General features: G+C 44.1%; 1 protein-coding gene across 1 annotated transcript in view; it reads left to right on the plus strand.

Moving 5' to 3' along the window:
- Positions 1-1,635: 1,635 nt before the first annotated feature.
- LOC149243020 (ATP-dependent RNA helicase fal1-like) overlaps positions 1,636-15,841 on the plus strand; it is a 282,436-nt gene continuing 268,230 nt past the window's right edge. The window contains exon 1 of the mRNA XM_089367746.1: positions 1,636-2,014. Coding sequence (XP_089223872.1) covers positions 1,943-2,014 — 72 coding nt within the window. The 5' untranslated portion in view covers positions 1,636-1,942. The remainder of the gene's footprint in view (positions 2,015-15,841) is intronic.

Below are 15,841 nucleotides of genomic sequence, written 5' to 3' on the forward strand. Positions count from 1 at the left end.
TGGCATCACATTGAGACACATTGTTGAAAAGGTTTGGGAGGACAAAGAAGAAGTATTTTGTTGCTTTGTTGACTTCAAAAGAGCATTTGACACAGTCCCTAAGGATAAGTTGTGGCATAGAATGGAAGAACTTCAAATTCTTGTGCATTATAGAGCTGATGTCCATAGACTTTATGAAGAAGTGAAAGTCAAAATTAAAACCTCAGCAGGTATTTCAGAAAGCTTCAGAAGTGACATTGGAGTCAAGCAAGGTTGCCTTCTGTCCCCTAATCTTTTTGGTCTATATATTGATAAATTGGAAAAGTGGCTAAATCTACAAGGTGGAGATGGTGTTCAGTTGGGGGAGTTTGCGATAAATATTCTTTTATATGCTGATGATATTGTATTGATTTCTAAATTGGCCCATGAATTACAAATGCACTTATATGCCCTTGAGCATTTTTGTAGAGGAGTGGGTATGCAAGTCAATACTAGAAAGACCAAAATAATGATTTTTTCTAATAAAAGGAAGCAGAGTCAGCATACTTTCTTCTTTGAAGACAACATTCTTGAAGAAGTAAATGAATACAAGTACCTTGGGGTTGATTTCAACAACAAACTCAACTGGGAGGACTGTAGAAAGAAGAGAATTTTAGGAGGGTGGAAAGCATTATATGCTCTTTGAAACAGATGTAGAGAGGCAGAGTTATGGGATTGGAAAATGAGAAAGGTGCTTTTTGGACTCCTAGTTTGTTTAGTGATGCTATATGAGTGTGAATTGTGGGCTAGCAACACTCTCATCTCAAAATGGAAACACATTGAGAAAATCGAAAAACATTTGATCATGAGCAAGTTCAAAACAAAAAGTTTAGTAGCTTATGAGATAACGTTGAGTGAAACAGGAGCAACTCACATTGAAGCAATTTCTATGGTGCGGCTCATAAGATATCTAAAAATAATTGAGCAAATGAGAGTAGGTAGATGGCCTAATGTTATCTTCAATGAAGGCGTGAGTGAAAGAAAGAAAACATGGATGAAACGAAACTACACATGGATGCAAAAATGGAATATCTACCTCAATGCCTGTCCCACAAATAGCAAGGAGCTAAAAGATTTTGTTATGGAGAAATTTCGTAAAAAGGTATGGGGAAAAGAGGTGGGTAGAAAGAAGAAATATTACATTGAGGAATTCAACCCTACGTGTGATCTACAACAAAAAGTGTTCATTGGAGCTAGCATTTTGTGGAGGGCAAAGGTTCTTATTGCTCAATTAAAGACCAACTCACGTCAACTTCGGTGTGAAACAAGACAGTGGAAAAGGCCTAAAGAAGCTTGGGAAGAACGGGTGTGTACATTTTGGATGTCTAGGGTTGTGGAATCAGAAAAACATTTCATTTTGGAATGCGATATATTCAAAAACATCACAGAAAGTTATGAGAACATGTTAGCATCAATTTCTTGGCAATGTCTTTTTAGTGAGGGGATTGTTGGAAGGTTGGGTCAGCGCATCATCAATTTGAATCTAAAAAGAATTGAATTGCAAAAAAGGAAAAACAAAGAACTAATAATCTCAATGACTATTTTTAGCCTTGTGGACCTTAAAGTATCATTTCATTTCATTTATATTAAATAAAAGTAAAAGTAAAGTGAGATTCGAAAAGGGTTTTGATTATCAACATGAGGACTAAGTTCGGAACAACCCTCACAGTTCAAATGAATTTTAGAAACCATTCATATTCAGTTTATTGGTTTTGGGGGCTTTTAAAATAAAAGTACGGTGCACAGGATTGAAAACCAACCCATAATTACATTTGTTGTAAAAGAAGCTAAGGGAGGACGCGCGGGTAAAAACGCCATGGTTTCTAAGTTTGTAATGTTGTTGTCGTTCTGCTAGAGTGGGAGTGCTCCATACCAATTTGCAGCTTTATATGCAGTTACAGTGAGTGCTTTAGAGTAAATTAATATGGAGGGACAACGAGATGGTGAAGCAGTCCGTCAATATTATCTGGCCGTAGATCGTCAGCAATTTAAAATGGTAACTTCATGCATTCATTAATTATTGATTTATGTTCTTCCTTTCGTGACTTCTCGGCCACCATTTCATTTCATGCTACCGATTGATAACGTGCTGCTTTCAAACGAGTTTTCAGTTCATAGGAAACATAATGAAATTTGGGTGAAATTTAGAGTTCTGGTGCAAATTATTTCTACAAAATATATTTTTGGCTATTGGATAACTTATTGAATCATCTATATGCCAAAGGCCTGCAGAGCAAACCCCAATTTATAGGGCAAAGCCAATTGATGGGAAGGCAATTCTCATTGGGAAAGTGACTAAAATACAGGCTTGTTCGAATATTTTATCACTGACGGTAAAGAAACATAAACTGAAGAATATATTTTCTGCCCTTGGGAATATATTTATGTTACTGAGTTTTACACTACCTACTCAACGTATCTAGGAATCGTACAACATTGCCTTCCAGGCAATTCGTTAGACCAGGAAATAAATAATTATGAGAAATCCCTGCAATACTTTGCCTTTGGAACAAACCTTTTACAATATTGCCTCTACAGTATCTATACTCCTTTCCCGCCTAGCTTCATTTTTCTTTTTTTAATTTTTAATTTTTATTTTTTAGTTTTTAATTTTAATTTTTATTTACTATGTTCCCCTTGAATTCTATGTTATGAATGTGCCTGATACAATTTTGTATAAACATCGTAATTGCCCATGCTCGTCACAACGACCGAACGTCCGTAACCAGAATATTAGCGTTAACATAACAAATGAATTTCCTGTAAAGATGTTGTATGGTTGTGTGCAGTGTATGCTGTTACCATGCGTATTGGTTCCGGAATCTTTGAGATTTGGTTCTGTACCTATCAACATCTTTATCAGGTATTCTATGTAACATGAGTTATTTGTAATAATGCTCCTTTCCCAGGTTTTTTATAAACAGAGAACAAATCCACTTTTTTTCGAATAAAATAGAAGAAAGGGTTACGAATATAGTGCCCAACTAGTGATGGGCAGAAAAGACATACAGCAAAACGAAACTAGGACCAATCTCAGTAATTCTTGCCTGATCTCATTTCCCTTGATTTCCAAGAGTCAACTGATGGTTGAGAGATTTTCTTCTTGTTATAGTCCAACAATTTTCCTTTTATTTACTGACTCGTTGATCATCTCTAGAGGGCTACATCCCCACAATCTCTAGCGGAACATGAGTTTATCCTCTGAAGCTTGAGAACGTCTCTCTTAAACAAGATCTTTAGGATTGATGCCATTTTTTTCCTTTCTTTTCTTAACTGTAGTCCATTACTCCGGCCGTTTCCTCTAGGAGGGATGGCAGATGGGGAGACCACTACATTGCTTTAGCAGTGTTAGCCTCCATAGAGCCTTTGTTGCTAGGAATTTAGTTATCACCTTCAGATGCCACCGCCATGGTGGAATCTGCCAATTATATTAGATGATGATGCTCATCAATACCTTGCCATCTAGTGGGTCTGCGATTCTGCTTTCAGTTCTTCCCTCTAGAGGTTTTTTGGGAGGCTTTCCAATTTCTATACTACTTTTTGGAGAGTAAGCCTCTAAGTGCCCACAATCAAACCATGATCGACGTCTGAAGGCTACTCATCCTAGTCTAGTTTTTATTTTCAAACCTTGCTTGATACCTCAATTAAGATATCTTCAGGTAGGTCATTTGCTAAGTCCACTTCAACACAAGGGACTATAACCGAAAATCTGGAGAGCATTTCCATTGTAGGCCATTGAGTTAACTCCCCATAAATGCAAAGGTAGATTGAGAAGCTTGGCTCACAGTGGAGCCGAAGGTAACATGTCTGAAGAGGAATTAAAGAAACGAGACCAATGTGTTATGCATAAACATCCACATCCCACAAACCAAGGTTTGGAACGAAGGATGGGCTCCTCCTCTAAAAACTCAAACTCCTCTATAAAGAACTCATGAGCACGCAAATGTATATGCTTCTTCATGAAGGAGGTGTTTCCAAACCTAAGAGATCCGTTTATACAAATTCGTGAGTTGAGGCCCAAAATCTGTTAAAATAATAGATTAACCTAAGTCACTTGACACGATAACACGGGACCGGGATGATACGGGGATACGAGAGTTTGACACGGGACACAAAGACCCTCGGAACAGGACAAGCTATATATATATATATACATCATATTATGATATTACACAAATTCTCATGATGATACAAGTAACAAATTCAATCATAGATTCATACATGTACATTGTAAGTTTGTAACATTATGCATACAATCATGATTCATCAATGCCACATGTTTACAACTTTACAACTAGAAATTAACCATAAACTGCAACTTTCTCATTAAGTCATCAAAATCAAAATGTATTACATAGGTACTGAGTCTTGATGATTCTTGACTAGGAATGCTAATGAAAAATAACAAATACAAAACAAGGTAGACACTAGAACCCGAAACCGAAGAATCTCATAGGATATTGGCTGCTGCAGTGTTGCCTATAGCTCAAAGTCATCAATATTAAATTCAACATCAATACCACCACTACACTCTTTTGCATCTTCCTCCTCTGTATCCAATGCAGTCTCTGCATCCATTGGTGTGGAGGATGACCCCTCAAGAGTATCGCCATCATCAAAAGTGACAGGCTCTAGCACTGGGTCATTAAGATCCAAGTTGGCCATTGCCAACTCAACACTGTTGTCCAGACTCCAAACCCATGTCATCAGGAAATACATCCCACATCTTTGTCTTTCCCTTCAACCACTCCTGCCTCTGCCTATAAATAAAATGAAGGTTGGTGTGCACATACACCATTGTCTCTACCTTGGACTACTCAAGCTTGTTCTTCTTCAAACTATACAAATTCCCATATGTGTTGCAATTCCTCTCACAACAAGAGGATGAAGTAACCTGAGAGAGGAGCCTCATGGCTAACTATTGTAGAGGAGGGCATGTTGCCCCATGAGTTTCCCACCAAGAATAGGGATTCTTAGCCCCCCTGTCTCTAATAACATCATAGCTTGCAAATCACCTAGTGCCAGTGGAAAACTTTGCAAAGGCATCCTCCACCTCATCAAGGGATGCTCTATCTTGAAATATCCATCTCAATGCATCCTTCCTCCCCTGTGAAATCTCACCATCCATGTGAGGAGGGAATCTGCATGAAGGTCCACCATTCAACCACTTATGGCTATAGTATTTTGGATTCAATGAGTGAGCCAAGCAATGCAAAGGTGTGCAATTCTTGTCCCACCTGTTGACAAGAATATCCTGTATGGTGGTGAAGAAGGCCTCCATTGATGTCTCATACTCAGGGCACTCACTCTGAAAAATAATGGTCCTCACGGACTCAATCATGGAATCCCATCCCTCATAAACCTCTCCTAGGATGGGTTGGTCTGTATCTGCAAATCACAACAAAGCAATGATAGGGTCCATGATCTTAATAGTAAGATCTACCCTCTCCCACCAAGCATCATCTAATACTGTGTCCTTGACTCTTTTTGAGGTTGCTTGATTTGTGGCCTCTGGCACCAACACCAAATGCCCCTCATCATCCAAAGGGGGTAGATCAGTAGCCGCTGTCACCTGCTGTCCCAAGGCCTTTTTTAGGCATGAGACATGAAACACATTGTGTACCTTGCTCCCTGGTGGGAGCTCCAACTCATAGGCCACCTCTCCAACCCGCCTGGTCACCCTGTAAGGCCCATAGAAACGTGGTTTGAGCTTCTCAGCTCCCTTCTGCTTCAGAGTGGACTGCCTGTATGGTTGGAGCCTCAGAAAGACTAAGTCCCCAACCTCAAAATGCCTCTCAAATCTGTGTTTGCCTGCACAAAGCTTCCATTGATTTTGGGTTGTCTGTAAATTATCCTTGAGAGCCCTAAGGATGTCTTGGCTCTCCTGTATCCAATCTTTGGCCCCTGGGGCCCTGCTGTCTCCAAACACCAAATCAGCAAATGTTAGAGAATCATAACCATACAAAGCACGAAATGGAGACATACCTATTGACATGTGGAACATGGTGTTGTAGCAGTACTCTCCAAGGTGAAGCCACTTCACCCATGCGCACTGCTGCCTGGTCACATAGTTGTGCAAGTACCCCTCCAACCACTTGTTCACAATCTCTGTCTGGCCATCGGTTTGTGGGTGATAACTGGTATTGTGTGTGAGCCTAGCCCCCTCTATCCAAAACAAATCCTGCCAGAATCCCACCATGAATCGACTGTCCCTATCACTCACAATGGTCTTGGGGAGACCATGTAGCCTAAACACCTCCTTAAAAAACAACTTGGCCACCTGTGAAGCTGATGACTGGGAGGGTATGGCGAAGAAATGGGCGTACTTGGTCAACTTGTCGACCACTACATATATGTAGTCCTGCCCCTGTACTGCCGACAACCTTGTAATAAAGTCCATGGATATACTCTCCCATTTCCTCTCAGGAATGGGAAGAGGCTGCAGTAATCCCGCGGGGTGTGTCTGCTCTCCCTTGTTCCTCTGACAGGTATCACACTCTTGTACATGCCTCAGAACATCCCCTTTGAGGTCCCTCCATGAGAAATGCTCCCGGATAGCGCAATATGCCTTGAGGAACCCCTGATGCCCTGCTAGTGGAGAGTCATGCGCAACCTGCATAATCCTCTCCCTCAACTGCGAACCAGGTACCAAATAGATCCGATTCTTGTAGTAGATCACCTCATCCATCACACGGAACCGATCATCTGCATGGGTGCCATCTAAGATCTCACAAGCCTGCTTGTCCTTAGAGTACTCCACCAGCAACTGCACCCTCCAATCCTGGCAAATACTCATAAGGGATAGTGTCGTGGGCCTCCTAGATAAAGCATCAACTACCACATTCTTCTTTCCCTTGACATACTCTATGTCAAAATCATAGGCCTGGATCTTGCTGACTCACTTCTGCTGCCTCTTGTTGAGCTCCTTATACTCCAAAAGGAACCGAAGATTGTTGTGATCAGTCTTGACTCTTGACCCTAAAACTATTGCCTACACAATATTGTCGGAATTTGGCTAACACATGCATGATGGCCAACATCTCCTTGTCATATATGGAGTAGAGCCTGTCATGAGTAAGGAGCTTCTAACTCTCAAAGGCTATGGGGTGCCCACCCTGCATCAAAATGACCCCAACGCCCTTGTTGGATGTATCACACTCCAGTACAAATGACTGTGAAAAATTTGGCAACGCTAACATCAGACAACTGCTCATCACCTGTTTGAGGCGCTCAAAAGCCCCCTGCGCTACATCTGTCCACTCAAACGCACCTTTCTTGGTCAGATCGGTGAGGGGTGTTGCCAACTGTGAAAACCCCTTCACGAACTTCCTGTAATAGGTGTAGATGCCCAAAAATCCCCGTAGCTCAGTCACACTCCTGGGTGTAGGCCAATCCAGTATGGCCCTGATCTTCTCCTGGTGCACACACACCCCATCCTCTTCGATGATGTGGCCAAGGTATAGCATCTGTGTCAGTCCAAATTCACATTTGGAGACTGTTACCCACCATTTTGTGGGTGATATCCTTAGGAGAATTTTTTTCTCCAAGCTGGTCCTTAGCCGGTAGCCAACAATCCCTTGCAGCCACCAACTAGCTCATTGTGTCACTTCTCTGCCACTTGAGCCAACCATGTGGTCCCTCACCCATTTGCCATGATCGTTTGTTTGAAGGTGGGCCACCCGAACCTTTTGCTTATCATGGACACTTCCGGGTATGGATTAATGGGGGGATTCAACGGAAAGAATGGACGAGGTCTATGCTCTTGTCCCCTAGACCCCTTTGGTTGATAACCTTCGATTCTAGTCCCGTGGGATCACTTTTATTGACCCTTCGGATTTAGGGATGTTATTACATGGGAAACCCCGATGTTGGTTGCATGGTCCCGCTCCCTCATCCATATATATTAATCCCCTTCCACTCCTTATAACCCCATTCATCATTTCTCCCACCTGGGTCCACATTCCTTCACTGGGTCCACATAGGGTTAGCTTTCCCCTTCCCCTTGCCCACACCTTGGGTCAGGCTTGGAATGATGCCCTAGAGGTTGATGCAGCTGAAAAGAAAAGTAAAAGCATAATTGACCACATTCAACAGCAAAATGTACCTCAAAATGCAAAAGATGGCCGGTACAAACACATTTAGCACATGGGCAAAAACCAATACATGAGCTCTACCCCATCATCATGGCCATCACCCTGGTTCCTACAGGCCCTAGATGAGCCTCCTTTATCATTCAGGAACCCATGATTGTCCCAACCCCTGGTGGGCAATGAACCACCCTACCTTAAAGGGGGTATCCACTACTATATCTCACACATCATGCTCTTACCCCTTGAGCCCCGAGTAGTCAATTAAAGAAAAATCATAAAAGGCAAAAGGCATATAAAGAAGGGTGGAAAAATCAAGGTTGGGTCACCTCATGTACCATAATTGCTCCCTCCTATACATAATATACCCAAGTGTGGGCTTCCCTTGTACCCCAACATGTGGCCCAGGGTTGCCCCTTTCATCCCCTACTCCATTCATCTCTTTATCACATACCACTACCTTTTGAAGGGTGTACTTTGGACATACTATCCCCTTTAGAAGTAGAAACCACCTAATAGGATACTTGGTTAACCCCATTTAGAGCTTGGAGACATTAGCACATGCCAAAACCCATTATGGAAGGGCAGGCCATTATGAAGTCCCCACTCGTTTCCATGGTTTGTAAGCTCTTTTACTCGATTTCCTTGATGACTTGTTGTACTGGAAGGCTAGGGGACGCATTGGATCTTATGCAGGATTATAGGTGGTCTCCATCTTGGGTTTGGTCTCCCTATACGGGGTCCTAACCCTCCAGAGGGCTACATTGGCACATGTAGGGTGTGTGTTGAGAGCCATGGGCCTCCACAACAGTAGACAACACTCCATGGATCCCCAGAGATGTTCAGAGATTGCTCGAGATTCACCAATTGGATTAGGAAGATGCACCTGGTTCACCTTTGCCTAGCCAGCCCCACAGTTGTACCATGCACTTGGCAGATGACCCAGGACTTGTACGTTGATGTGGCATCACTTACACCATCATATGAGCCCTTACAGATGGTCTACAAGCATCTTCGACTTACTTGGAGACCTGTGAGGTCACTTGTGTGCCCTCACAACCATTGGGAGCACCATAGGTTTATTATGTGGTTAACAAGGGGCCAACCCCTTGTCCATTACTTTTGGAAGTCCAATTCATCATTTTGGCACTTATGGACTTCATCAGGCTTCTTAGAGAGCCCAACAACATGCATTACTGTTAAATTTGGCAACTAGGGCCAAACTTCACATTGGACAACTCATATGAGGTTGCTCATATTTTTCTTGGATTCCTCTCTTCGAGAGATGTAGGATTGATCTAAAGATCATCCCATTCTGACATGTACAAATGAAGTTATGAATTTATTTTGATTTTGGACAAATTGTCATGGTCGGCTAGCCATCAAATTAGCATCTTGTTGTAGCGGCTGCAACACCCTCCAAAATTTTGGCTCGCGTCTAATTTTGGAGCCTCGTTTGAGAGTTTTACTTGATGTTTGCATGCACTCGGGTTCACCCCGTGAGCTTGTGGTTGTCTTTGCACCCACCTTGCTCAACTGTCCAATTGGCAACTTTTGCATGTGGGTACAATGTCTCGCTTGCGACCATGTTTTGGTCATACACAAGGTCTCCGCTTCGTGTGCACATGTTGTGCTTGCTATGTAAACATTCGTCGCACTCGCACACAGAGTTGTATACATTGTCGCGCGAGCGTCGTCGCGGTTGTCCAGCGATCAATCACAAACGTCACGCTTGTCGACTTGCACCGTTGGTCAGTCATGTTGAGCATGTGTGTCTAGATGGTTTGAGTCGTCTTGTCGTCAAGTCATGTAAGTGTGTGTTTGCAAGTTCGCGTATGCACCTTTTCACTTGCTCACACAATTAGTTGTTTTATTGAAGCTCTGACAACTAGATCACCCTCTGACATCCGGACTTTGACCTTGCCATCGGCTCGATCGACTGTCACCTAGAACAACACAAAAGAACCTAGCAAGTCATTTCAAGCTGCGCTGCCTGCAAGCTGATCAATCAACACTCCTGCGGGTCAATCGGAGAGTTTGATCCGACAGTCACCCCGGGACTAACTCCCCTCAAACATTGTGCAGAGGCTGCAGACCATGCCCACTCCGCTGATTGAGAAAATTGCGCAGACAGGCCGGACAGACACCCAATGCCCGTCCTTGTCTCCCTTAGAAAATTGCGTAGTTTTTCTAGCCAGCCCACAAGTTAGTCGACCGACTGCTCACCCGGAAAACTACGCAGATTTCATGGGCAAGCCCTCTGCTGCCTAGCAGTTTGCTCAGCTCAGAAACTGCGCAGAGGTGATTAGCAGGCCAGCCTCCCAGCATCAACGCTGTTTTTCCCGCCAGTAGTTCCCAGCAGTACGCTGCCAACTCCCTCCAGGAATTGCGCAGTTTTTGTTGCCAAGCTCCCGGTAGCCTACAGCTAGTTCCCTCCAAGAATTGCGCAGTTTTTGTTGCCAAGCTCCTGGTAGCTTGTTGCCAATTCCCTCCAGGAATTGCGTAGTTTTTGCTTCCAGGCTCTCGCTACCCGCTCCTTCCAGAAATTGCGCAGTTTTTTCCTCCAGCTGAGCCAGACCCCGTGGACAGTCACTGTCGATCTGGATTGCCCGTCACCATCTCCCATTGATTTCTGCACAATTTTCACTAGTAGTGGCCGGAGCCTCCATCCCAGCTCGAAGCTTGCCTTTGGCAATTTCGTAACCTTGTCTTCCCTCTCGGTCGCTTGCATCCGAAACGATCATGCATCATGGTAGACTAAGAGGTTTATGGATTTGATGTCGTCTCGTCATGAGTGACTGTAGATATAGGTACACAAACAAACATGGTGCGACGACGGATGGGATGAACAAGGGGAGTACATGCAAGAGGACCTGTTCGCGAACGAACGAACAAACAATGCATGCAAAGAGATGTGCTTGCGAATGGACGATCATGCAAAGATGTGTTCACAAACGGATGAACAGACATGCACTTTTTGCGAACGGACGAACCTGTCAAGCATGCCAACATACAAGCAAGGAGCAATGTGCGAATGCAACATCAAGCGAACCCAACGACCATCGAAGACTCCGCGCACCTTGCCATGTGGAGGTGAAGCTGTGACACACCATGAGGACATCCATCACCCAACAACACTGTAGCTTGACATGCACACCAACAGCAGCATGAATGTACCAACATTGTCATATTGAGTCTTGTCACGAGTCATGCCGTCCACATCTCTACTGTGGGCCATACTGTCAATCAATGTAATGTAACGGAGAAGTCCAAGAGACCCACTTGTCATATGAAGAGTCATGTAAAGTTGAAAGGTCATGGAAGTCAAACAGTCACGAGGGAAGTTGAACAACCATAATGGGTCAATTTCACCCTTGGCTATAAATACCCCCTAATTTGTACATGCAAAAAACTTCTCACCTTGGCTCCTCCCACATAGCCTTGAGAGTTTGTAATTTGTTTTTTGAGGAGTAAGTAGTGGCTCCAATGCCCCGCCCATGGGGTTAGTGATGTATGGTGTATCAATGTGTCTTGGAATTTTCGCTTAATTTAGAAGCCTGCTAACAGGCCAACACGTTTTCACACGTGTTGTAACTGTTTGTAAGATTCGTCTTGAACATTTGTAATGCATGTTGCTTTAACCTATGTTTAACACTTGGATTCATTCAACTGTTCTAATACATATATATTAATGAAAATGTGTTGTATAAGCTGTTAACACTTTCCTACCCATGTTGGTCACCTCCCGGACATGAGACATAACCTTTCACGTAAACTTGCTATAATGACCATCACACTTGTGTAGATTGCCCGCTGAGTGTTGTACGTGCTATCTTCCCTTGTGTGTTGTGACTGCCGCATCCGTGTGGATTCCTCCTCCGGAAGCTGTGCATGTCCTATTGTGTTGTGTGTTCCTAATAGAGTTGGGTTTCCTCCCATCCGACTTGGGACTCACTTCCACCCTCTCTCTTTGTGGTGAAAGAACCTTGACACAAGTAACACTATCAATCATTAGGCACGCGAACCTCACTACTCGAAGACAAAGCAAACCACTCTCCTGTGTTGACAAGCAAGAGCTAAGGCAAATATTTAAGATAATGGCAACCGAGCCATCATACCGGATGGGACTCCCACACCAAATGGTGTGAGGTCTAGTTGGGACTTCATACTGAGGTGATCCCCTGAATGTTGGCGGGTCCAACACTGTCAACATTTCTAGCGCTAGAAGGAGGGCTGCCAATTGTTTATGGTTGAATGTCCTCTCACACTCACTCATCAACCATCTGGTCAAGGCAATAACTCACACTCCCCCTCACCTATGTGCGACTCTGCAATTGGTTACTTCTCACCTCCCAGGAATGAACATGAAATTCCATATCATCACCTTCGCTCTGTCCGTCCCATCACTCGCCAGTTCGCGAAAGCAGTCAGATTGATCCCAGGAATACAACATCTTCCATACGCATCAAGGAAGCCAAAAACCACTCCCACAGGGGTTGTTGTATCATCAGTGGAAGAAGTAGTTCTTGCCACACTTGAAGGTCTGGTAGAAGTTGTTGAAGACGGAGAGGAGCCTCCAATCTTCCGATAGGGAGAAAGAGACACCCTCGTGATCTTGGGCTCAGACTCTAGTACAGGAGGCAGAGGGGAAGGCAACGGAGGAGGCAGAGACAAACCAACAAACTCAAAGCCAGAACCGTCAGATTCTGAAGAAGAGGAGGAGGACGAAGAAGAAGAAGAGATGGTTGACCAAAATCTGGAATGGATGACTCAGGGACCATTGGCTCTCCCGGGTGCTTTGCATAAGATGCCAAAGCGGGTGGAGAGAATGAGCATCAAGTTCAACCTTGACAACATAGTGAAGGCAAAAGACCATTTGGACAACTTCTACCTGCAACTGTAGACCCTTGAGGTACGGTACGATGACGTAGCATGTAGATTGTTTCCATGTACCTTGGACGGTTGCGCAACTACATGGTATCACAACCTTCCAGCCAACTCCATACAGAACTGGGGTGCATTCAAACGCATGTTTCTTGAAAAATTTGCTGATGACAAGACCCTAGCCATGTTACTCAAAGAATTGGGAAGCCTAAAGATGGAGGGGAAAGAAAAGGTAAAAGACTTCAATCAGAGGTTTACGCGCATATTGAATAAGTTTGCAGCGGACACAAAACCTCATGACTCCATCACTGTCGACTACTACATGTCCGCACTGCCAACTAGCATTGCATAGTTTGTCAAGCAAGCTGCGAAACCAACATTACTGGAAAACTGCGAAGAGGCTATTGCTGTTGAGAAAGACTTGCGCGCGATTGGAGTCATCAAGGATGATGAACCAATAAAGGACTCCAAAGACGCGAGTAGGAAGTCCCAAGTGGTGGCGAGCAAAGGTAGAGACAAGGAAACAAATGATATTGAAACCCTCACTCGCCTCGTCAAGAACTTGACAACAGAAGTGTCCGAGCTTAAACAACGGAAAACAGACACGTCTGCAAGCAACCATCTGCCCAGACAGAGACAAGGAAGCATGTCATTAGGCAGCAACCGTCTCCCTACAAAAACTGCGCAGAGCTCTGTGTTCCAACTCGAACGGTGCGTGAACCTGTTCAGGCTGGAAGCGAGTCGCAGGCTCTGTATGCTGTCGCACATTTGACGCGGACAACAGTATGCAAGAATAGCGGGAGATATGGATAATGACGAAGATGTTGCACCTGATGAGGCATCAAGTTCTGGGCATGTGGTAAACATGTATCAGTGCTCGCAAGCAGCACTGAAGACGAACACCGAGAAACAACCCCAAAAGCAAAATGACCGTTACAATCTCAAGAGTAAAGGGGCTCCCCTTACAGTTGGGGAAGCACAAGAAAATATGAGATTGCTGATGAGGAAGGTTGATCCACCAGCTGTCCCAAAGCAGAAAACACAAAGCAAGCCTGGGAAGACAACGACGGACAAGAGTACGTCCATGAGCAACAAACTGCAGAACACTCCGTCAGACAACACGAACACTAGTCTTACCCTGGACACCTTGGTGAGTCTACCCCCTTTGGACTACAACATTGTGGATGACATGAAGAAAACTCATGCAAACATCAATTTGTTCGAGTTAGCTAAGATCCAGAGTCAGCGGGACATCTTGTTGCGCGCATTGGGACAAATGGCAACGAACAACGGAACCTGTAGCAGCAAGGGAGCAAGCACACCTCCTAGATCACTTTCAACTGTGCTAAACACACTCCGGATGGAAGAAGCAAACTCAGGTTGCCCTCCATTCCTACTCTCATTTGAAATTTTCAATTGTAATGTTCACAACTGCTTGGTTGATTCTGGCACAGCAGCCAACGTCATGCCGCTCTCCATTGCCAAGAAGATCAATGCACAATGGAGCAAGACATTCCACCCAAATCATCCAACTTGATCGAACCTCTATACCAACGATTGGTGAACTTCGAGATGTGATCATTCGACTATCTCACGATGGTCGAATCCACCAATGCATCAACATTATTGTTGTGGAGATACCGGATGCATACGGTTTACTACTCAACAGAGACTAGTCCAAAAATCTGAATGAATATTTTGCTACAGACTAGTCGCACATGTGGCTTGCGTACAAGGGTAAAAACAATCAAATCTGGGTGTTATTCGAGAGGTATATGAGGCACAATGTCACTCCCATCAATGGCGAAAATGAATTGTTGGCCTTCGCAAAACTCATGTTTGGCAACTGCCTCCTGGAAACAACGCTAGGGTGTTATCCTGCACAGCCAACTCCAACCCCACTAGACACGCAGTTGGGTCTCCTTCCTTGCCCAACTGATGGTAATGAAGCATGTACAGTACATTGTAACAATAGTAGCAGTAGTAGTATTGCAAGCACGTCGAACAGTCTGTGTATAGACGAGTTGTGGACCATGTATTTCGACAGATCAAAGACACATGACGGTTCAGGAGCCGAGTGTGTCTTGATTGACCCAAACTATAGGAAACATCTGATTTCGAGTCGCTTGGAGTTTGAGTGCACGAACAACGTTGCTGAGTACGAAGCACTCGTGTTGGGCTTGCAGAAAGCCATTAGCCTCAACGTGGTCACACTCAAAGTGGTAGGTGATTCAGAGATAGTGGTACGACAAGTATGTAACACCATTCACTGTTTGTCATTGCATCTCAAAAGTTACCAGCAAGAGGTATGGCGACTGATCTCTAACTTCCAAGCATTTAACATCACTGTTGTACCACGTACATGTAATGTAGTTGCCAATGCTCTGGCAAACACAGCCTCTAGGATGTCACTGATTAGCAGTGTTCCACGGGGACACGTCCCCCAAGGTGGGGTGCGCGCACCCCACGCACCCGGGACGGGGAGACTCTCGGGGGTGCGTTTCCCCACGTCCCCCTTTTGGGGAGACTCGGGAGACGCAAGGGGGTGCGTTTCCCCAGTGTGGGAGACTCGACTCCCCGAAAGGGGTACTTCTGGGCGTCCCCCCGAAAATGGGGTTCTTCTGGGCGTCCCCCTTCATTTTTGTCTAATTACCCTTTATAAACCAAAAAAAAAAATTAAAAAAAATGAAAATTAATTTATTAAAAAAACATAAAAAATAAAAATAAACTAAATTAACAATTACAAATAAAAAATTACATTAACATTGAAAAGTTAGGGTTAACTCTACTTTTCAAGTTTTCACTCTGCCGCCATTCATTATGCTCTTACCTCAACGCATTTTTTTCTTCCA

Source organism: Pinus tabuliformis, chromosome 8, assembly GCF_031772625.1.
Source record: "Pinus tabuliformis cultivar Carrire ecotype Pingquan chromosome 8, CPIR1, whole genome shotgun sequence".
Classification (NCBI taxonomy): domain Eukaryota; kingdom Viridiplantae; phylum Streptophyta; class Pinopsida; order Pinales; family Pinaceae; genus Pinus; species Pinus tabuliformis.